Below are 24,112 nucleotides of genomic sequence, written 5' to 3'. Positions count from 1 at the left end.
AGAAACAACAATGAATAAAAGAATCTTTTAGTTTTGCACCATAACTTAGTTTTGCATGTGTTTACATGTGAGTAAATGGAAAGTCACGATATTGTCTCAGTAGGATAATCATGTGCTTCTGCTAACATACAAGAAATCAGAATGTGGCTCTTTCCATACTTCATCATAAAGCAAAACTTGGCAAGGGTCAGAGAAAGCAACAAAGGAATGCAAGAGAGATAAAGCCAGGCAATGGATTAATGAAGTAAGGGGAGTTTAAATAGAGTCATCCATACCTTGTTTTTCTTTAAAATTTTCCTTTGCAAAACGTGGTTGATAAAATTCACCCTCTCTGCAGTGATTTTTGTCAGCCATACATATCGCTCTTCTGCAAGCACAAAAGGTATACAGAGAGGTCAGTGAACTGGGAGGGTGTGTGAAACATAGAGTCCATGTACTGTTTGTAAAGATCAATTTGCTGCAGCCTTGGCCTCTTGGTGGTTGTAGCTTACTTGTGCAACAATAATTCCTAAAAGGGGCTGTAAGCACTCATTGCAGGACTTCTGTTCCTCAATGGCAACTGGAGAAAGGTGCTGCTTCCACATAACCTTCATTTGTGGTTTCACTGTGCAAAGATGGTGAGTCGTTGCTGACAGATCCTAGGAACTGTAAGCTCAGGCATGATCAGTGTGCTGACAGCAGCAGATATTCTTCTAGATAATGATTATTGCAAAATATATCTCTTTTTTTTCTGGAAAAGTCTGCCTCTCTGCTTTTCTGATTCTTGAAAGCTGGGAATGCTGGAGGCAAAATCTCCCCTCATCCCCCTGCCTAGGTGCCACGTGCAGGAGCATCTTCCCCTGCCTGATGGTGGTTATTACAAGAGGAGCTAATGCGCGACTGAGCCTGCCCACAGAAACCTGCTAATTAACTTTGGGACACACCTGGTTGTATCTTGTAGTTGTGAACAATTTTATCAAAAAGACACCCAAGATCAGCAAAACCAGCTCCCTGCTTCTCTGGCTTTAGGCATACAGGCTGTGCAATGTCTCTGAATCCAGTAAAGAAGCCCTGGCTGGCAGCATTTTTGTACCAGTGCAGTCGTGGGTTTGTTTTGGAAAGCACTTGGTGGCAGTCCACAGTTGGGTTGGCTTTGGCAAGGTGAGCATGTGGGCATCAGTCCCCAGAGGACACTTCCATCTGCTGCTGGTGGCACTGGGGGGCCTCACTGCCATTTCCCAGCAAATGGCCATGAAACACTCATGGTCAAACCCTACTTGCTTGAAGACATCTCACAGGCATTATCTTTTTTCTTACAGTTCCAAAGACACAATATACAAATACAAACATAAGGGCTTACAAGTCACATCCTAAACTAAACATAAGTTTGGGGAGTGATGTTCCTGTGGGGAGAAGTGCGAATTAGTGACACCTTCTGCCACAGAGCCCAGCAACAGACTGGTCTTAATGTAAATGCATGGTTGGTCTGGAAGGACTATGCTCTGGGGAACCTGCAGGAGTTAGACGGACTTAGCTACACCAATTGGTAATAATCTGTGAACAATGAATGCAGGAGCTAAGGTCTGTCAACTAGCAGTACAGACAAAATGACAGTAAGATGTGCTCTGGAAAAATGACTGCAGCGTTTAATTTTTTTTTTTAACAGTGCCATGGTCACCTGATATGCATCCTCTTGGCAGTGACAAGAGATTCTCTTGGAAGAGAATTGGACAAAAGAATTTTCCAGGTTCTGCCACAGACCCTCTATGAGATCTTAGTCAGGTCACTAAGTCTTGCTGTACTTCATAACTTGAGGGTAGTAATATTTCACTCCTCTCAATGTCCTTTATCTGTGAGTTTTCTGGAAGAAGCTCTTGATCTGCATTTGCCAACACTAGATTTCTAGCAATCAGAGGGAAAAAAAAAGCATTCTCTTCTCCAAAGTTGGAAATATTTTGTTGAAAATCTCTGGTTAGAACACTTTCCATTTTCAAGCGGAATGTTGAGATGTGCTAAGAAAATCAGACATTTCACACAAAATCTTTTCCCCCCAGCCCTTTGTTTTCTGTCAGGGAAAAAAAGAAAATCTATCCTATTATCTGTAATAGACAAGCCTGGTGGACATATTTCTGGGATACAGGACTCCTGGATTTAAAAGCAGACAGACTACAGGTTAAAATTACAGGTTAAAGTTACAGGGGCCACTGCTGAACAAGGTGGGTGTCCAGGTGATGGAGGATGCAGAGAAGGCAGAGTTACTGAATGCCGCCTTTGCTTCAGTCTTTAGTGCTAAGGCCGGCCCTCAGGAATCCCAGGCCCTGGAGGTAAGAGAGGAAGCCTGCAGAAAGGATGACCTTCCCTTGGTCAAGGAGGGTTATGTGAGAGATCACTTCAGCAATCTGGATGCCGACAAAACCATGGTCCCCAATGGAATGCACCCACAAGTGCTGAGGGAGCTGGCGGACATCATTGCTGAGCCACTCTCCATCATCTTTGAAAGGTCCTGGAGGACAGGAGAGGTGCCTAAGGACTTGAGAAAAGCCAATGTCACTCCAGTCTTCAAAAAGGGCAAGAAGGAGGACCCAGGGAACTACAGGCCGGTCAGCCTTACCTCCATCCCGGGAAAGATGATGGAGCAACACAATCTAGAGGTCATCATCAAGCAAGTGGAGGAGAAGAATCACAGAATCACAGAATGTTCGGGGTTGGAAGGGACCTCTGTGGGTCATCTAGTCCAACCCTCCTGCCGAAGCAGGACCACCTACAGCAGGCTGCACAGGACCTTGTCCAGGTGGGTCTTGAATATCTCCAGAGAAGGAGACTCCACAACCTCTCTGGGCAGCCTGTTCCAGTGCTCCGTCACCCTCAGAGGGAAGAAGTTCTTCCTCATGTTCAGACAGAACTTCCTGTGCTTCAGCTTGTGCCCATTGCCCCTTGTCCTGTCGCTGGGCACCACTGAAAAGAGTTTGGCCCCATCCTCCTGACACCCACCCTTAAGATATGTATAGGCATTTATAAGGTCCCCTCTCAGCCTTCTCTTCTTCAGACTAAACATGCCCAGCTCCCGCAGCCTTTCCTTATAGGAGAGATGCTCCAGTCCCCTCACCATCCTTGTAGCCCTCTGCTGGACTCTCTCCAGTAGCTCCTCATCTTTCTTGAACTGAGGAGCCCAGAACTGGACACAGTACTCCAGAAGGGGCCTCACTAGGGCAGAGTAGAGGGGGAGGAGAACCTCCCTCGACCTACTGGCCCCACTCTTCTTAATGCATCCCAGGATCCCATTGGCCTTCTTGGCAACAAGGGCACGCTGCTGGCTTATGGTGAACTTGTCATCCACCAGAACACCTAGGTCCCTCTCCGCAGAGGGCTGCAGAGCAGGTCAGCCGCTGGCATGTACCGGTGCATGGGCTTATTCCTCCACCAGTGCAGGACTCTGCACTTGCCCTTGTTGAACTTCCAGGTTCATCTCTGCCCAACTCTCCAGCCTGTCCAGGTCACGCTGAATGACAGCACAGCCTGCTGGTGTATCTACCACTCCTCCCAGTTTTGTGTCATCAGCAAACTTGCTGAGGGTACACTCTCACTCTTCATCCAGGTCATTGATGAAGAAGTTGAACAAGACTGGGGTAAGTACTGACCCTTGAGGTACACCACGAGTTACCGGCCTCCAACTAGACTCAGCGCCACTGATGACAACCCTCTGAGCTCTGCCATTCAGCCAGTTCTCAATCCACCTCACTGACCACTCATCCAGCCCACACTTCCTGAGCTTCCCTAGGAGGATGTTATGGGAGACAGTGTCGAAAGCCTTGCTGAAGTCGAGGTAGGCAACATCCATGGCTCTCCCCCTCATCTATCCCCAGTCTTGTTCAACTTCTTCATCAATGACCTGGATGAAGAGTGAGAGTGTACCCTCAGCAAGTTTGCTGATGACACAAAACTGGGAGGAGTGGTAGATACACCAGCAGGCTGTGCTGTCATTCAGCGTGACCTGGACAGGCTGGAGAGTTGGGCAGAGATGAACCTGGAAGTTCAACAAGGGCAAGTGCAGAGTCCTGCACTGGTGGAGGAATAAGCCCATGCACCGGTACATGCCAGCGGCTGACCTGCTCTGCAGCCCTCTGCGGAGAGGGACCTGGGTGTTCTGGTGGATGACAAGTTGACCATGAGCCAGCAGCGTGCCTTTGTTGCCAAGAAGGCCAATGGAATCCTGGGATGCATTAAGAAGAGTGGGGCCAGTAGGTCGAGGGAGGTTCTCCTCCCCCTCTACTCTGCCCTAGTGAGGCCCCTTCTGGAGTACTGTGTCCAGTTCTGGGCTCCTCAGTTCAAGAAAGATGAGGAGCTACTGGAGAGAGTCCAGCAGAGGGCTACAAGGATGATGAGGGGACTGGAACATCTGTCCTATGAGGAGAGGCTGAGGGAGCTGGGGTTGTTCAGTCTGAAGAAGAGAAGGCTGAGAGGGGACCTTATAAATGCCTATACATATCTTAAGGGTGGGTGTCAGGAGGATGGGGCCAAACTCTTTTCAGTGGTGCCCAGCGACAGGACAAGGGGCAATGGGCACAAACTGAAGCACAGGAAGTTCCGTCTGAACATGAGGAAGAACTTCTTCCCTCTGAGGGTGACGGAGCACTGGAACAGGCTGCCCAGAGAGGTTGTGGATTCTCCTTCTCTGGAGATATTCAAGACCCGCCTGGACGAGGTCCTGTGCAGCCTGCTGTAGGTGGTCCTGCTTCGGCAGGAGGGTTGGACTAGATGACCCACAGAGGTCCCTTCCAACCCCTATCATTCTGTGATTCTGTGAAAATAGGTCTTCCCCATTTCAGTGAATGCCCTGCACCCTCTGGTGTTGGCTGTAACAACACGGAAGCTCTTTCCCTGATGTTTGCTTTCCAGTGGGTCAGGTGGAGTGTCCCTCCTTGATGGGCTGAAATATTTCCTTTCCTCCAGTGCTCCACTGAGCTTCCATCTTTGCATGAGGACCTCAGGCAGATCCCATGCATCCAGGCCCCAGTCTTTCTGCAGAGTCAGCTCCAAAGTATTAAGGTGGTTTGTAAGAAAGGCACCTCTCTAAATAGGATTTCATTACATACCATCTGTAATGAAATCCCTTAGGATTCTGACTTGAGGAGGATATTTGTCGCCACCAGTCACATAGTTTTGGTAGTTGAAGATGCAAAGAAGTCACTCTCTGGTCTGCTCTGTAGGAATAACACCCCATTCTCATCTTCCTTTTCCCTTTCCCTTTTGTATTTTTGAAGGATTTGGGCTGTTTCTATCTTCACTAACCTGACTACACCGAAGTGACAGGGCCACACCTCTTATCTGTCCCCACACACTTGTACCAGCACAACTGTTCACCTTGTTTCAGGCTGCTGTTGATTGTTGCCTGGTTATGACCTTTCACCAGCTTTCGAGGCCCTGTATTTTCTGGTAAACACCAGTGTGGCAGTTCAGGGAAGGAAGTTCTATGTCAAGGAAGCAGTCTAATTTTCTGTGGTGAGAACTGGGGACAGTCTCACAGGCGTCCTGCTAGTACGAGCAAGACCCAGAAGTCAGTGGGGTCAGGCAGTGGAGAGAATTGTAACAGAGCAGGACTGTGGCTGGCAGAAGGGCTGCATAGGCCCAGGTGAGCCCCTGAAAACATGCTCAAGAACCAGGGAGTAATAGTGCTCTATCCTTGTGTGTACCCAAGCTGGCTTCTTGCAGAGCCAGCAAGTGAAGCTTGGGAAGTTACCACAACTCTTCATTCTTTCCTCCTTCCCTAAAACACAGCTATCAAAACCACAAGTGGATGCTTGCATTTTGTGGGATGAGCCTTTATTGAAATACTTGACATTTAGTTTCTCTGCTCATGTAATTTTGTGTTTTCAAAGGGACGTTATACTTCGCATGGGAGTCTCCTGCTGGGTTCTCTAAGACATTTTTAAGAAAGAGTCCATGTAAGTACAACACTCAGGCAAAGGCTTAGGCCCAGGCTGCTGGAGGTCAGCATCACAGCCCCACCTGGGAAGTACTTCTGATCAACATAGCCTATGATAGTTCTCACAGCCAACATAGTCTCCTCACATGTGGGCTGGATCTGCTGAGGTGGTAGAACAAATCCATGAGTACCGTTGTCTCGCAGTTCAAATGTGTAGGAGAAAGGAATGCCAATCATGTGAGCCCAGTCCCGTGAGGAGCCTGAGTTACTGTCTGTGAATTTAAAAATAGAAGGGAGATATTTGTATTAAGCACAGTTCTTCTTTGAAAATACTTCATGCTATAGTTAATGCAAGATTATACCAGAATCACTGAACTAAGCAGTAACCGTATATCACTGTGACATGGAGAGCAGAGTTTCTAGGTGCTGCAATTCTTAATTACACTAAAAGTCTTCCAGGGAGTTTCCTGAATGAAACAATTCTTCATAAGCTGGTATTGTACAGTAACAGGAAATGAGTTCCAGGGATTCTGTGTTTTTATCATTTTACTGTGACTAGTGTGAGTACAAGATGTATTGGCCATTTTTATGTTCTGATACTTCATTTCCTACATTGACACTGCCTGGAATTTCTTTGTATATTTGTTTTTAAGCATAATTTTGATTAAGTCTGAAAAATTTCTGGCTCCTCCCTGTATCACAGTTCATTTGCCTCACAGATCTTTTTTCTTACTTGTTCAATGTAAGTCCAAACGCTGGCAAAATGCAGTCCTAGGAATGGACAAGTTGCCTTATACTTACACTGCATTACTCATGCAGTTGGTGACTCAAGTGACTCAGGGACTGGCACAGACAGATGCTGTGAATGTGCAAAACCAGATGAGTATTGGAACTGACTACTTACTGTTCTGAGTGACTAGCATGACTTATTGCTTACTCGGAAAAGATTTGGTTTACCAGGCAGTATCTAGGGCCTGGTAGTCCTCTATGTAAAGGCTGTCAACTACTACCAGCTGTGATGGTCTGTTCGTGATGTGTCTGTCCAGTCTGTTAGGAAAGAGGCTGAAACCAACATATTTCACACAGAAATGCAAGCAGCTGCCATGTGACAATGTCTGATGGAGTACCTATAGACCTGATTGAGATTTTAATTTTTGCTTGACTCCAGTGAAGACAAGTAGGATTTTTGATGCTGACTTCAGCAGGGTCAGGATGATCTATCACCAATCTCCTTCTGTCCCCTGTGATGCATCTGTGGGGAATTCATGTAGGAAATGGCTTCTGATCAATGCTTCCATCCTTCCCACAGTCAGCTATATAACATTCAAATGTGTTTGACTGCTTAGATGTTCCACGCAACCAGCCCATTAAATGTTACTCAAAGAGGAAATTCAGCAGAACAGTGCTTACTATGCCTGTGACACAAGAATGACTCTGTTTGAAAAACAGAGCAATCAAAGGGAAACATAAAGGAACTTACATAAAATTAAAGAGGTTGATCCTACTTCATAACTGGTCCCATATTTTCCCATCAGGGCAGCAGCTGCTTTCTCTGTAACATGCATCTGTAAGTTCCAGATAGGAACAGCATTATCATCAGTGCCAGTACATTTGGAAATTGTTTTGAGAGGACCAAAATTTTTGTCTCTTTCAGCTTTACATTTACATATGATCAGCTTTAAGTTTTGGTGTTATTAGTTCAGGACCTTAGAGAAACCCATTACAAACATTTGGGAAAATTGTTCTTGATTTTTTAAATGCAAATTATGTTACAATTTTAAAATGACTCTGCTGTTAGGTAGAGAAAGTATTTGCTTTGTTGTAAAGCGAGAGGGCTGTATTTTGGAGAATTATAGTCTGTGCTGTATAGCATACTGGTACTGACTACAGCAGAGATTGATGTCTTGCACTTGTTACATTACCAAAGACTCTGTATCTCACCATCTTTAGAAACTGAGCCATAGACAGACTAAATGGCTTCTCCAAGGAGTCATATGAAGTTAGAACCCAAGTGCCTCATGCTCTTGACCAGTGCTCCAGCTACTGGAATGTTCATATATATACATGTGTTAATGAACTTAAATTAGAACACTCAGAAACTGAGGGCAGAAGTAACCAAGAAGTAAGTGCCTACTTTACTCCCATTCTCCTAGTGAATACATGTGGAATACCCTTTCTGGACACAATCATGACAATAATATGCGTATAATGTGCTGGTGTCCGAAAGTGCAAACACGTTCTTGTATCCAGCAAGATCTTGGTGCTCTCTTCCACCTACTCACATTGCAGTAACCCTAACAGTAAATCTTCAGTTGTCCTGATTTAAGATGAAGGATTAGGATTAATTATGAGGCAAATAAACTTTGCTTATACTGCACACACAGCAGGCAACCAAGAAAGATCAAGAGACCACAGCCCTACATTAGGGAAATGAGCAGCTAAACCCCTGGAGACCTGCCTCAGAGGAAGCTTTCTTTAAAGAAAAGTTACTTGCTACTTCTTCTCCTTGTTGCTTCATCTTTCCTCCATAGAAACACTAAATCTCTATCACAAGAGGTTCTGTGTAGAAGATGGAAAAGCGGTGGTAAGTAGAAGCCAAGCGCTATCAGACAGATATGAGAGGAGTTGTAAACTCAGAGATGTTTTAAATACATAGAGCTAATGCAGATATTAAACTGCCTGCAGGATGGTTCCAGTTTTCTTGGCTGAGTGGGGGAGGGGAGCCAATGTCAGCCAATAACCTGTCCTTGCTATGTGGGCAATGTGAGGAGCAGAAATAAATCTGGGACCCAAGCCCCTGAATAAGCCCAGCTCCTCCAAAGGAAAGGCAAGAGGGCAAATAGAGTTGTGCCACATGCTACTGCCTATACTTTGTCTCTAAAAGTATAAAAGATGAATATTTTGCCATACCAGTTGTTCACTGTTACTTGGAGGTTTGGTTGTGGAACCATACGGTGTGAGGATGTACTGTCCATAGGAGTGAATTGTTAAATAGCACAAAATGTCACTCTTCTTCTTGTCAATAAACTGAGCCACAGCTCTTGTCTCAGGCTCTGATTCTGGTCCAGATCCACAGAAGGTTTCACTGCTGCAGTTATAAGAAACACCAATACCTGGAAAGGAATACAAAAAGTGAATCTAAGGAGAGACATACAAACACCAGTTCAGAAGAAATGGGTAAGTTTATCTTGAAGTCTTAAGGTGTGTGTAAATGTGAGCAGGGAGACTAGACAGCTCAGTGGGACTTTAACATTTTACTCTGTTGGTAGTAACTAAAATTTACTACAAGACTGAAATGTTTAATGCGCATTCACAGGCTGGCTGCAACGAGAACACTCTAACACCACCACAGTATACCACCTTCCAGGGAATCTTTCAGGGCTCCTGGAAGTTCATGGCAAACACAAATACTGGCTGTTAAATGACCAACTCCTAACATTGCTGCCTAGAGCTGATGCTTGCTCCTGCAGTGAATTAGACGTATAGTTATAAAAGCAGCAATTTTCTGCTCACAAAAATAAATGCCAGTTGAAATGACTTACAATTTTTACAAACCAGGTTTTTATTTTTACATATGTCTTGATGATGAGATGAATATTCCTTTCTTATAGGACTTCATCTTATTTCAGAGACTATTTATTACTCTTGCTCTACGTTTGTGTTGCTGATCTTAAATACTTGGAACTTACTGTCCCAGGAGGAATTGAAGTTTCGGTTCAGATCTGTCCCATAGCAGGTGCCATTCATATGCGGAGAACGGTTTTTCCTCCACAAGCGTTCCTAAATAAAAGTAACTTCAGTTACATTATAATGACAACTCAATGATCCGTAGGTGTAAAGACTCCTTTATTTTAGACCTCTGCATTCTGAGGAACTCCTGTATTGTAACAGTGTGACTCTGTGTGCAACGGTGATAAAGCTTAATGATAGAACATTTTATCTACTACAGCCAGGCTGTCATCTTCCACAAGCCTGCATGCACCTTGAAATGAGCCTCCTGAGCTTTAAAAAAAAAAAAAAAGATTTTTCTGTAGTACTCCACTTCTTCCATACAGTGTCGCACTCTTGAGAAAGACTTGGCATTGTGAGGGATACCTCTGTATCCAAGAGATGATAGCTGAACTTCTGTTTGTTTCAGATTCAAGAAGAAGAATACTTTTTTTGTCAACTAGTCTTGCTGCTTCTTCTTGGTTCCCTGCTATACTCACTTCTATTCTTGCTTCTCTGCACACCTCACTGCACTGCCTGTATGATCTTCCTGGCTGAATTACCTGTGCATCCAAGTGCAAGGTGTGGTATTCCCCAAACCTGCTGGGCATCAAGCTTGGAGACAGCAGGATCCACGTGGGGTTAGGCTAAGCCTGCTGGGCCATGCTTGAGGTCCTGCATTGAAAGGTATTTTGATGGGGCTCTGGAGCCTGGAAGCATGATGAGAGTTGCTGAAGACCAACATTTTGCATTATCCTCCATATCAAAAAAGGAAGATTATGTGGGAGAGCATGTCTATTTCAAGACCAAATAGCCCAATATTTGACCAATTCTCCTCCTGTCCCACACTGCATAAGCGCTTAGACCCATCTGCTAGTTGAGGTCTCTTGCGAAGAATGACTGACGCCTCTAGACATGCCTATCTTTGTCAACCAAGGCTTGAGCTGTTAACAGGGAAGTAAGTCCATCCCCAGAAAACCAAAAGCAATTGATCCTGTGGTTTTTGTCCTTCTCTATTCCCAACGCTCATGACATTTGCTAGGAATTTTTGGCCCTGTATCTCAAGTGACTGCTGATTTACCAGAAGAAACAAAATCTCTCTGCCATGACAGGGTTTGTGTGGATAATGATTCTGTCACTGCTTTCTGCTTAAATGTAGTTGCTATGATTGTATCTAAAATTAACAACACATGCTGTGCTCATCTAACTTTCAATCCAGTTCCTGGATTTTCACTACTTACCTTTTCCCAGGAATAGATGTACCCATCAATATTGAGGACTGGCAGGACGTAGAGGTCCAAATTCTGCAGAAACCTGCTTATCTTTGGGTCAGATTTGTAATTTTGAAGGATCTCAAAAGAAAAAATACAGAGGACTGAGGAGAGAATCTAGAGGTGATCACCGGAACAAGCTAGTTTAGAACTGTCATCAGGGAATCGCTCACACCTGGCTGTCACCATGGTATCCAAGATCTCCTTGATCACCAGGTATTTTCAGATATCTAGCTTTTGCCATTAACAAAGCAACAGTGTATCCAGTTATAGTGTACATATGGATACAGTCTTGCAGGTATGAAAGCTGCATGATAGTGTACCTGTGTGCCAGGTTCTTTCAGTACACGTGGAACATGGCTATACCATGTCTTAGGGTTGCTTTTTTCCAGGGGCTCTGTGGCTTTGTGATGCAGAGAGGCTTGATCCAAAAGCCACTGTGGGAAATGGAGAGATTGCTGTAAAGTTCAGTGGCTTTGGAATCAGTTTAGGTGGAAGAAACAATGTGCTAACAAATATTGTCCCATATCTCACCTCAAACTGTAATTTGGATTTAGGTCTCCAGAGGTATCTTTACTATGTACTAATTTTGAAAATCATATTTTAACAGAAAAAGCATAATTCTTGGTACCGTGATAGAGAAGAGAACTGAAGTCTCCAAAGTGACGTGTTTTTTGCATTATCTAAGTGGAAAGGTGAGGACTTACTTCTTTCACAAACCACTGGCAGAAGGCTGGAGAGATCCATTCTCTGGCATGAATCCCACAGTCCATCCAAATGATCTTCTTGGTTTTATCTGATGGTTGACTGATCTGAGAGAGTGTAAAAATGATCATTTGGAAAACTTACATTACAATAAAATAGCCTAGCGTAATACAGAAAGAAAAGGATGTGCCTCGATACGCTGTTGAGCCATCTGAGATTATTATTATTGCAGACATCATTATGACGAGCTCTCTTTCCTAGTAACCCCATGTCTGTAGTATCGCAGGGCAAGAGTCTTGAAGTGTCTGTTGAGCAGGAGTGTCGATAAAACAGTTCCTTTTTCATTTATATTAGTCATTCACAGGACTTGTTCTTACTTAGAGATTCTTTTTTTTTAGAAGGGAATGTACAAAAAGCCAGGGAATCTAATTTTACTCAGGGATAGGAACAGATTAGACAATAACTAACACAATTATTAAGGCTATGGTTTTTACTAGAGCATGTGATAAAAGATGTCATGGAATACTTCTAGCAGAAAGGCTATATGCTGTAAAAAGTAATAAGAACAACAAAACAAAACTCTTTATCCTCACACACAGCTGTTGCCAAGCTAGCTTTAGCTTGATTTGTATTTCTAAATAAGACTTCAGTTAAATTGGTTGTTTTCACTGCATAATAGCAATAGCAAATTTATGGTCATAGTGTATATGAAAGTTGGGAAATCTTACTGTACTGTGGAGGAGTAAAACCATCTCTTACTATTTCAGTAAGTTGTGATGAGCACGGTCTCAAAACAGGTCTGAATCCTGCCTTCTCCTTTTTTGTGTACTTTTTTGTGAACATAACTTTCATTCATTTTAAGAAAATTCCTTCCTTACCTGCAGATAATATATTGTTCGATTCTCGATTGTCTTCCCCAGGTAGTGCTGAGTCACCAGCTCATTGTTGTTCTTCTGGATCTGAGTCATCCACTGATAAATCTGAAATAGTCACAGAGAATTCTTGGCTCAAAGTGGGAGTTTCCTGCTCTTTCCCACCTCCATTTCCAGATTAAAGCATTTTCTTTTGCTTAGACAAGCAACATTTTCCTCAGAGCTTATTTCAATCTGTGATACCACTTAACACTCATGGAAGGCCTTTCACTTGCTTCTGAGCAAAGGCATGGTCATATCTCACTGGATGTTAAAAGATAACATCACTGCAATACAACACTGATACTCTGTTCTGGATCTTATTCAACATGCCCATTCTGTTCCAGGCTTCACCAGACATGGAGCCACACCATCAAATCTTCAAAGCAGTATTAGAGTATCTTCCCTATCAGCACTGATTTTCCACATCTGAGTTCAGCATCAGTCATCCCCAATGGGCAGCTCAAACAAAATATACATGAGGATTGACTCTGCTCTCTCACTCTTATTATGTGGCTAGGAGCAAGAATACCACCATGTTCTGCCTTTGTCCAGGCTGTGAAACACAGCACCAAGAAGTCTTCACTACCTACTCTCACGACATTATTCTCTCAGGAAGTGTCAAAAACCTGTCCTTAAATTGCTTCTTTCTGCAGGTCTCCCACTGTTCACCTCTTTTTCCTCACCAGGATTCCAGAGACTGCAATACTCACTGCACTTCACATTTGGCTCAGCATCAAACACACTGGGGCTTAAATAAATAAACACTAGATGTCATGATAAAACATATTATAGTAGAAAGGTAACAAACCAATCAACTGAATCACAGAATATTATTTGCAAAACAATATGGCTGCTTCACACAGAGCAGTTAGGTTTTGGTCAGGGAGGAAGTGAGGATTTAATCAAAATCAATGGCAAATTAATGTTCAATTCAACCAGGTCAAGATTCTAGTCAAAGAGTAAGGACAGATTCTGCAAAGAAGAAAGCTGGAAAGAGCTCCAGTGGCTGCAGCTGAGCTTTCTACAAGCACGGAGTTACTTGCTGTGGCATTTACAAAATAGAAGCAACAAATACAGAAAGCACACTTGAGTTCCTCTTTACCTCTTCCATTGGATGATATTGGGTGTAGACATAACCTTCTGGGACCTGTCTGTGGCTGCTCGTCTCCCTTGGCATGCTCTGATCCACAAGTTCCTGCACATCAGGTATTAGGACTCTGAAGGAAGGGGAAAGGGGGAGGTAGAAAAGAAAATAAACACTAACAATTACTGCAGAACTGTCATGATGGATACATTGCTTACATGAACAAATGAAAGGATTTAGCCCCTTCTGTTGTGGACTGCCTGCCAAATTCATCACCATCAGCACAATGGTTACTTTCACTTATCAGTCAGTCAAGGAAGGGAAGAGGCTGGCACGGCCGAGTCGAGACATGCTGGTCAAATTAAAGAGCAATAGGGAACTGCACAGGCAGTGGAAGCAGGGACAGATATCTTGGGAAGAGTATAGGGATGCTGCCCAGTTGTGTAGGGATGGGGTCAGGAAGGCCAAGGCACAGCTGGAGCTGAACTTGGCAAGGGATGCAAAATATAACAAGAAGGGCTTCTGCAGGTATGTCAGCCAGAAAAGGAAGGTTAAAGAAAGCGTGCCCCCCCGACAAACAAGAATGGTGATCTAGAGTCAAGAAATGAGGAGAAGGCTGAGGCACTCAACAACAATTTTTGCCTCAGTCTTTACTGGCAAGCTCTCTCCTCACGCCTCCCAAGTCAATGGCCTGCAAGATGGGGACCAGGGGAGTAAAGCTTCTCCCACTGTAAGTGGAGATGAGGTTCGTGATCACCTAAGCAACTTGAACATGCATAAGTCTATGAGACCTGATGAGATGCATCCCAGAGTCCTGAAGGAATTGGCTGATGTAGTCACCAAGACACTCTCTATAATATTTGAAAAGTCATGGCAGTCAGGCAAAGTCCCTGGTGGCTGGAAGAAGGGAAATATTGTGCCCATTTTTCAAAAGGGTAGAAAGGAGGACCCTAAGATCTACTGACCTGTCAGCCTCACCTCTGTGCCTGGGAAGATGATGGAACAGATCCTCCTAGAAGCTACGCTAAGGCCCATGGAGGACAGGGAGGTGATTCAAGACAGCCAGCATGGCTTCACCAAGGGCAAGTCCTGCCTGACCAACCTAGTGGATTTCTGTGATGGAGTGTCTGCATCAGTGGACAAGGGAAAAGCAACAGATGTCGCCTATCTGGACTTCTGTAAGGCTTTCGACACGGTCCCCCACAACATCCTTCTCTCTAAATTGGGGAGGTACAGATTTGATGGGTGGACTGTTTGGTGGATAAGGAATTGGTTGGAAGGTCACAGCCAGAGGGTAGTGGTCAATGACTCAATGTCCAAATGGACGCCGGTGACAAGTGGTGTCCCTCAGGGGTCCGTACTGGGACCAGTGCTGTTTAATATTTTCATCAATGACACAAACAGCGAGATCGAGTGCACCCTCAGCAAGTTTGCAGATGACACCAAGCTGAGTGGTGAAGTTGACGTGCAGAAGGACAGGATGCCATCCAGAAGGACCTGGACAAGCTGGAGAGGTGGGCCTGTGTGAACCTCATGAGGTTCAACAAGGCCAAGAGCAAGGTCCACTATCTGGGTCAGGACAACCCCCAGTATCAATACAGGCTGGGGGATGAAGGGATGGAGAGCAGTCCTGCTGAGAAGGACTTGGGGATACTGGTGGATGAAAAGCTGGACATAAGCCAACAACGTACTCTCGCAGCCCAGAAAGCCAACAGCATCCTGGGCTGCATCAAGAGAAGTGTGGCCAGCAGGTCGAGGGAGGGGATTCTGCCACTCTGCTTCGCTCTGGTGAGAGCCCACCTGGAGTCCTGCATCCAGCTCTGGAGCCCTCAGCACAGGAGAGACATGGACCTGCTGGAGCAGGTGCAGAAGGAGGCCACAAAAATGATCCAAGGGCTGGAACACCTCTCCTGTGAGGAAGTGCTGAGAGAGTTGGGGCTGTTTAGCCTGGAATAGAGAAGGCTCCAGGGAGACCTTATTGCAGCCTTTCAGTACTTAAAGGCGACCTACAGGGAAGATGGAGAAAATCTTTTTAGCAAGGGCTGTTGTGACAGGACAAGGAATAATGGCTTTAAACTAAGAGAGGGTAGATTTAGACTCGATATAAGGAAGATATTTTTTACCATGAGGGTGATGAAACACTGGAACAGATTGCCCAGAGAGGCAGTGGAGGCCCCATCTCTGCAAACATTCAAGGCCAGGCAACCTGGTCTAGTCGCAGGTGTCCCTGCTCACTGCAGAGGGGTTGGGCTATATGACCTCTAAAGGTCCCTTCCAACACAAAGCATTCTATGATTCTGATTCTATGTAAGAGAAAGTTTAAAGTACTGAGATTTTCACTGGATTTTAACAATAAAGTAATAATTTTACCAGATTTTTTTTAAAGGTTGACTATGTTCTATTAAAAAAAATGCTCGATATCTTTCTTTTCTTCACCACTTCTACTTCTGGGCAAAACTCAAAAATACCGCCTTTTGGGAAAAGGAGAGAAAAGTGAAAATTTAAGATTAGTGTTTTATTTTGTTTTATGGGGACATTTTCAATTTGCAAAGACTTCACAGGAGTATTCATTGCAATTTACAACAAATTCCCTCTTTCCTCCAAAAAGCTTGTCTTGCTTTTTAGCTACAAATTAGTTCAGAAACGAGTATAACACAGGCGTGATTCCATGACCAAGGGAGTCAATAAAACCTCTTCCTTGGCTTCAGACCATTTAGGACCATACACTGTGCTTTCTCACTGCAATCAGCCCCATGTAACACTATTACAAATCTGTGCTAGTTGTAAATGTTTGTGATAAGACAATTGCAAAGGTAGCTTAAACATTGTTGATTTCAAACACTGTAAGAGCTAATAGGCTATTCTGCTGACAGTAGCACTGATTGGCATTTCTTGAAATATACATAAGAAACTTTTAAGAGTAGCTACAGCTGTCTTTCCCTCTGAGCTTTGATGTTTATCCACATCTGAACTTCAAACTAAAATTTAGGCGGTGCAAATTCCCATGAACTGAAACCACACATGCAAAATGCCTGATCAGAGCTCTGGAGAACTGAAATCCCAGAGTCTGACACAGTCAGAACACTGATGTCCTGATGATAATTTGTCATTCATGTCTTTGTCATTATACACCTAACTGTCATGTTACCTTCCTTGCACGTCAGCTGTTAGAAATTGATTATAAAGATTGATTATAAAATAGAATAAAATCATAGAACTAGAACGTAGATTCAGCTGTGTAAACACAGCTGTGTTAAGAAACCATACAATCGGTATCTTGCAATTGGGATAGAAATCAATTGTATGGATTGTATCAAACAGAATTCACAAAAGAAGCCGAGACGACCCTGAAACCAAGCAAGGCCTGAAACCAGCGAGGGAGAATTCTACGAAGACAGAAGAATAGAAAGAACTTAATAAATGATGTACTTAAAGGAACGGAACGGTCGCTTAGAAACTTATGAAGATTCTAGACTTGATGTAATTGGTTTAATAAATGTATATAAACTAGTCTAGTGAGTTAAGCTTGGCCACTCACTGAGGTGATGGCCCAACTCTGAGTTGGGAATAAAGCAATACCTAGTGTAACCCACTCGTGTGAGGATAAAATCTTTAACACAGGTGCCTTCTAAACGATGGTCCCTGCTTTCAGTGTTACGGGAACTTTAACTCTGACATTGCCGTACTCGTCTCAACTCCTTTGCAATACAAAGCAAAAATTTCAGCTTGACTATTAAATTACCCACCTCTTTCTTTAGTAGCCTACCCTAACTACACTAACAGTACACTATACTAACACTAACTGTGGATACAGTTCCTGTCTCAACCCAGGGAAAAAAAAAAAAGATTAAGCTGCTAACTTCAGTTTAGTCTTTACTTTTCCAATAGAATCAGTTGAAACCATTAGAAAATGAACAGCCTTGATAAAAATAAGAGGTTAAATAGCTTCTGGAGTGTTGTCTAAGCCCTAAATACCTAAACCTGATGCTAGATCATTTGTACTGACTCCCACCTCATGTCTCTCCATCTCTGGTTGTCAGGGCATTACACTTACTAAAAAGAATTTGTCAGGCAAGATGCAGCATGTCAAGATCAGCTTTAACTCTAAACAGCTTTGGAGTGGCACCAGGCCTCCTTTAACTTATCTTTGGTTGGTAAATGTCAGTGTATGTCCATAGGCCATTTTTCACCAGCCCTGAATTATTACAGGATTGTTTATATGAAATATAGCTAGCTACTGGTTACCTGAAAAAGCGAGTTCCAAATGAGAACGGGGCTGTGTGAGGAATAGATCTTGTTTAATCCCATAAATACCCTTTGTATCTGGATTAGATCTTCTGGTTGGAAGCAGGAGCATAACAGTTAGTGAAGATGTGTGGCTGGTTAGGTGTGATAAAGCGTCATGGGCCATTTGCAGCTTGTGGCTCCCAGTTGTGTGCATAGTGGAGACCTGCCACCAGGACCTTTGTCCCAGGCTGGGATGTCTCTGGCTAGCTGGATGCTGACAGGAAATTCTCACCAGCCTGGCAGGGGGAATAGGGGTAGGAAACTGCAGCTTTGAAGAAAATGACTGAATATTCTCTTTGAAAGGGCTCTTCTCCAAACCAGAGGAACAATAAAAGACAGTAAGAGAAAAGGAGAGCTACAGAGACTGCTTCTTTGTAGCGACACTGATTAAGCTTTTGGGCTCTCCAAAACAGGGAGGACCCTGTGTTCAAGTATCCATGCTCCTATAAGTAGTGGTTGTACCAAGTTTGGCTTCCTGAGTTTAGACTAAAAAACTGAGTCATACATCTGAGTGCCATCCTCTGCCACTGAGAAGGCAACAGCAGGAAACAAGACAGATTGAGCTGTCTCATATTCCAGTTCCAAATTCATAGTTCAGGCTAGCTGGAAGGTGAATAAAGAGAGCATAGGGGAATGTGCTTTTAAAACGTTAAAGTACATATAGCACCTGTGCATTGGGCAGGTCAAGGTAACTAGGAGGCAGCTGGAACAAAGGTTGGGTCCTATCATCAGTACTTGCTGACTGTTCATTTGAAAGGGCTAGGTCCTTTTGTGATAACAAGCAAAATTATTAGAGCCAGCCTTTCCCACCAGGAAATTAAAGGTCGTACTTATAAGGGACCGTAGGCTGATCTAAGCTGTCTTTCACCTCCTGCACCAGAGCGGCTGGTACCCTTATGTGCAGGTCTTCTCCAACCCAGATGTCTTCGGGCAGCAGGGGCTTCCACAAATCCAGCTGTGCAGCAAAGAAAGGAAAGCACAAATCAAGCTCTGTTTTCAGAATGAGAAAATACATTTAAGATAGAGTAGCTGTATATCAATAAATGGAAGAAGTTTTCCTTCAAGTTCTCCCCTCAACTATTCTCCAGCTATCTGTTTGCAGAGCACACAGCACAGGCTGTAGCACAGACTCAGGCACCACTGAAAAGGAGCAGCAGCTTCATGGAGCCATGCGAGGAAACTAACTTCTTCCCATAAATTCTTTCAGGTAGTGGAAGTGTAATTCAACCCTACACTAAGAAAAAAAAGAAAAAGAAAGACTTTTTCAAGTTTATCTTAACTTTCATTCCTGTCCAAAGTTACATGCAAATCTGTTTTGTAGCACAAGACCCCACTGTGCTTTTTGGCCATGCATGGTTATTCTTACTCACCAGTAAAGTGCTGCAAAGATGCTGAAGATGCTGGACTTGCTGAAAAGTTTCTGGCACGATATGCAAAACCTGATCCCTGGAAATTCAGTAGAGAAACAAGATCAGTATTAATGTCTGTTAAAGTACCCATGCTTTCATAAGTCAACAGGAGATACTTTGTTATGTAGAAGGAAGACAGAGCATGTAACTGAGTGCTGTTCCAACAAAAACATTGATGAATTCCTGGGATGGTTTAGCTACAAATAGGACTAAGTGATATGAGTTCTCTGTTGCTAGAGTGTTAACCCTGCTTCCTTGCCAGTGGCAATCCTTTATTCACCATGCCAGCTTCACTGAAGCCAACTGTTCACATGAGCCCTAGTGTGTATTTCTACCTTAGCAGGACCAGGGCCAAAGGAAGATCATTGATAATCTATAATAAACTATTTATTTGATAAGATGTCATTTTTGTTTTCTCCTGTTCGGGAATGATTCAACTTATTCCAGATAGTTTTGGTGCTTTACTGAGCTACTTGAGCATGTAGAAACATTAGATAGCCATGATAAATGAACATCGCTAAGAGCTTGGGACGTTCACAAATGACTTGTCATGAGAAATGCCAATTTGTTCCACAAATAGTGAAAAGTGTGGTCTGCAGAAGTCCATATTCTCACTCAATTTGCAGGAAACAAAAATTTCTAGTTCAGGATCTATCATTTTATATTTCTAGAAAAGACACACAGATCCATTGTCTGAGCCTGTTTTCATCAGGCCCCAAGAAACTTTCAGGGTTAATCTGAAAAAAGTGTTGAAAGTTTACAAAGAACAAATTAAAATGGTTGGAAATGCAGGAAAAGCAAATCTGTATGTTCTATTAAAACACCCTTTGTGATTATTTTACTAATTTTTTTTCAGTGTTTATTCAGTTCAGCTTTCCAGGACTGATAGCAAGTATGGCCTTTCTAATGAAAGGGTTTCATAATGAGGAGTAGGTTTTGATGACTGCATACGTTATTCAAAGGTAAGATAGCAGTTATCCACTACGGATTTAATAGAATGGGGAACTCCAGAAATGTTCGTTATTTGTTAGTAACCAATAACTACTGCTTCACAGTCTCCTTCAGTGACTTCAGTGGGCCTTGGAGCCTTTACAGAACAAGTACAAAACCATGAACATTATAGATTTTAAATTTTTTGTAGCAGTAATTCTTGGCGTAAAAGCCTCGCATGGCTTTTTGTTAAAGCCATGGTCATTATGGTCATCAATATTATATGCTCCCATAATTTGAACTGCAACTGCTATCATTTGTGCTTCCATACACAAATGTACAATTATCAGCTTAATATACATGCAAATAGAATTCACTGTTCATTCTCATTATCCACTGAAAAATAGGGGGATTTGGGTTTTTTTACATCTCTCTTGAAAATATCACCTTTGCTGATAGAGAAACATAGAACTTGATAGTTAAAATGGGCTGTTTACTACTAGTTCAGAACATACTGTTAGCATATAGGACCCTCGTCTAAGGGGCAAAATGATTAAATTTGCATTGCTAACGATTTTGTACAACAGCCATAATATCTTTCTAACAGAACCTTGTAGATGCAGGATAAACATCATTGCTAGGAGAATAAATATCTCAGCTGCAGTTCAGAGTTTATTCTCTGTAAATGCCTGGGCTTGCTTTGCTCTTTGTCTACCAGGAAGGGAAACAATATCCTGTAATATCTTTCTATCCTCATTGACATTATGTCTTAATTACACCAAATGAAAGAAATGCCAGACAGTCAGATTGCTGCCAGATGGCCAGCTCTTATTTACTGATAAACCTTTCACAATAGCCAATGTGGAGACAAATAATTTTTAATAGTAAACTAAGATTAGAAAGCACACACTCGTTTATGATTATGGGCTAGGATTCTCAGTGGAGAAGCGCAAAGTCAGCCCATGTGACCACGTGGGAACAACAGTTTTTTAAATGCTGCAGTTAAGCTTTCTTACCAAACTAAAGGCCTGTTCTTAGCACAAGCTGTATTTGCTTGGATGCTCATAGATTGGATATTTCATTTAAGTCATTGAACAGAGCAAATGACAACAAAAATGGGCTTCACTAGTCATTTCACCTCTGTGCAGGTGCTGCCCATGCAAGTACTCAATAGGTTCAGTCCTGGACAGCAATTAGAAACAAAAGTGAACGCTACATTACCAAGGGTCTGTTGAATTCTATTCAGTGAAATCAACAGGGCCTGAGTGAGTGCCTGATACAAATCTAAAGGTTAAATATTATCCAAGGGAAAATGACACATTTTAAAGAGAGAAGTAGTGACTTTGTATGCTCTGTCAGGAGCTCTGCTAGAAGGTTTGTTGAACAGGTATACTATTAAGGAACTTACTTGCAGTAGGTATTTTTTTGTTTTCTCTCTTTTTGAAAAATATATTCTGGGAATATTATTAGTCTAGAGGCATTCAGCACTGGGTTACTTTCTCTATTTACTTTAGAAAATTTTGTGTATAAAGTTTTATGTGGATAGCTGGCCGCCACACTATATTCATGCCCTTCCTGCAAATCCGAAGTGCAGTAAAGGCAGAGAGACCTATCATTCCGTGTAAAGTTGAGGGTGAATGAAACAGAATAGTTTAAACAGGAAAACTGCATAATTTTACATCACTCATTTTCTCATGAAGCAGAACTGAAAATGGAGAATACAGACATTTCATACTTTTCTAAAGCATTAATCAGTAATAAAAAATATGGTAATTTCATTCTCTGGACACCTTGGGGTGAAGATTGTCTGGACCAACTCCATTAGCTTTTTTGTTGTTGTTACAGATTTCTAACAGGCATTCAGTATCTGAGCTGCTTTTGAGACACAATTTTTTCACATAACCTCAGCTGTCATTTATTAATGGATATAGTTTTGCTCAGTCATCCAACCGCTTTATACTCAGAAAAGGCATTTTATTCCTACAGCATCTGATTTCAAAGTTCATTATGAAAGAGACCAAGGCAAATGAATTTCAGCTAATGGAAGCAGAGCATCCTGAGGTGCATTTGAGGGGCATTCTGTCTCCCACGCCTGCAGCCACATCTTTGTTGGCTTGGATTTGGTTCATTCATTCATCATTTCCCATCTTTACGTTTTCTTTCCAAATCTTACAAAGCTTACAGCTTAGTAACCCTATCTCCAGGTTTTCAGTTCACAATTGTTATTATTATTCTTACACAGTTCCTGGTAATTTCACTGCATGAGCAATTCTTCATCATACTCCATTCACACTCACCCATCATACTGCAATTTCAAGCTGAGTTTTCCAGGAATTAGCACCCCGAGAGAAAAGATGATCCCAAGAAAAAGCCACATCTTTGTGCAAATAACCCAGCCTGACAGAGCAGAACTAGAGAGGAGGAGGAGAGATCTGGAGTGAACATTTTATTTCTACAATTATAATATCTAACCAGACATCCTGGAAAGGAATCTGCCCCTGTTGAATCATTAACTTCACTTTTAGAAGTTATACTTTTTCTTAATTCCCCAAACTCTCTTCCATGCCTCAAAACACAAACACATACAACTAGCAACATTCTCACTGAAGCACTTCTAAGAAATACAAAGATTTTTCTAGATGTCACCTTCAAATCTTTGAAAATGTTGCGTGATGAAGTTGATAGTCATTGGAGAAAGTGTTACCTGCAAGATCCACAGCAACTAGTGAAGATTAGCTTATAAATACCATAGGGATGGGAAGAACAAGAGAACAGTGGTAAAACAAGATCTATCCTTGCTCTCTTCCTTCCTGTGTTTGTATCTTTGTGGAACACTTCTTTGACCTCTTAACTGCAATTTTGTCACTAGCCTAGCCAAAAAGAGGACATGAAAGAAACAATTAACATTCCTGTAAAAGGTAAAGATGGGGACATCAGTCTCTCACAAAACCAGGCTGCATGCAGGAGAAGAATATGGATGTCTTCATAAATCACACCAGACCCTTCTCATTTTATTGCCACACACTATAATCTGCTCAACAGCCTGAACCTGATAATGGTATTTTCCTCCATGTAGATATCCAACCCACAGTAACTTCCAGAAGAGCTGAAGGAAGTCCAGTTTACATGATTGGAGGCAGTTCAATTTGTGAGGAATCAGAAAAACAAACTCATGTTGGAAGACCATATTCCATATTGACACTCAGGACATCTGCTCAGATAACATTTGCTTTTGCTTCCTTTGTCTCCACAACTGCTATGAGGTGGACTAATGTTCTGAAGTTTTTCTGCAGTGTTGTCTGTGCCCTTTCACAAGAGCTGACTTTGAACTGGTGTTCAATTCCTTGCCAGGGACTCAGAATGTAGGAACAAGAAAAACGGAGGCATAGAGGAAAAAACCAAAAGGCTTCATCTTTTCTTTTTTTTTCTCTTGCAGAAAAGATGTGCACTGATGGAGCAAATCCTCATACATGCTAAAATTCAACTCCAGCCCAAAGCTTGCGCCTCCACACTGAAAGCAGAAGCTATTTATTCTGTAGTGAAAACATTACTCCTATGATGCCAAATAGTTATGAAGATAGATAGGGTTATTTTCCTTAATGGGCATAGGATTCAGAAGAAATGACAATTGCTTGCTAGGTCTTTTATTCAAATTCCTTTGAAGTGTAGTTGATTTTAATGGGCTTTAGATGAAAGTCCTGTGCAAGTAGTCGCAGACGTTTCTCACTGATTTAAAAAATGGAGTTGTTTTGGGACTTCAGCGGAAGATTTGTTCGTGAAAGACAGTACATAAGTGTGTACTTAACTTTCAGCTTGCAAGCAGCACTGCTGAATTCAGAATAAAAGCCATTAGAGACATTATTCTGCCACCTATGCAAAAATGTCTTGGGACAAACAGTGAA

The 24,112-nt window shown here is 42.6% G+C and overlaps 1 protein-coding gene across 1 annotated transcript; it reads right to left on the bottom strand.

The window, feature by feature from the left end:
* Positions 1-5,905: 5,905 nt before the first annotated feature.
* CPO (carboxypeptidase O) lies at positions 5,906-22,587 on the bottom strand. Its single transcript, XM_009939836.2, has 11 exons — positions 22,508-22,587; positions 19,242-19,317; positions 18,702-18,826; positions 13,603-13,717; positions 12,465-12,566; positions 11,589-11,693; positions 10,852-10,962; positions 9,592-9,682; positions 8,813-9,015; positions 7,383-7,467; positions 5,906-6,174 (listed from the first exon to the last, which is right to left on the bottom strand). The coding sequence occupies exons 1-11, from the start codon at positions 22,585-22,587 to the stop codon at positions 5,906-5,908; spliced, it is 1,362 nt and encodes a 453-aa protein (XP_009938138.2).
* Between the last annotated feature and the right edge of the window lie 1,525 nt (positions 22,588-24,112).

The sequence above is a fragment of the Opisthocomus hoazin genome, chromosome 9, assembly GCF_030867145.1.
Source record: "Opisthocomus hoazin isolate bOpiHoa1 chromosome 9, bOpiHoa1.hap1, whole genome shotgun sequence".
Classification (NCBI taxonomy): Eukaryota; Metazoa; Chordata; class Aves; order Opisthocomiformes; family Opisthocomidae; genus Opisthocomus; species Opisthocomus hoazin.
Note: the sequence above shows the minus strand (reverse complement) of the source record. Positions and strands in the feature narration are given on the sequence as shown.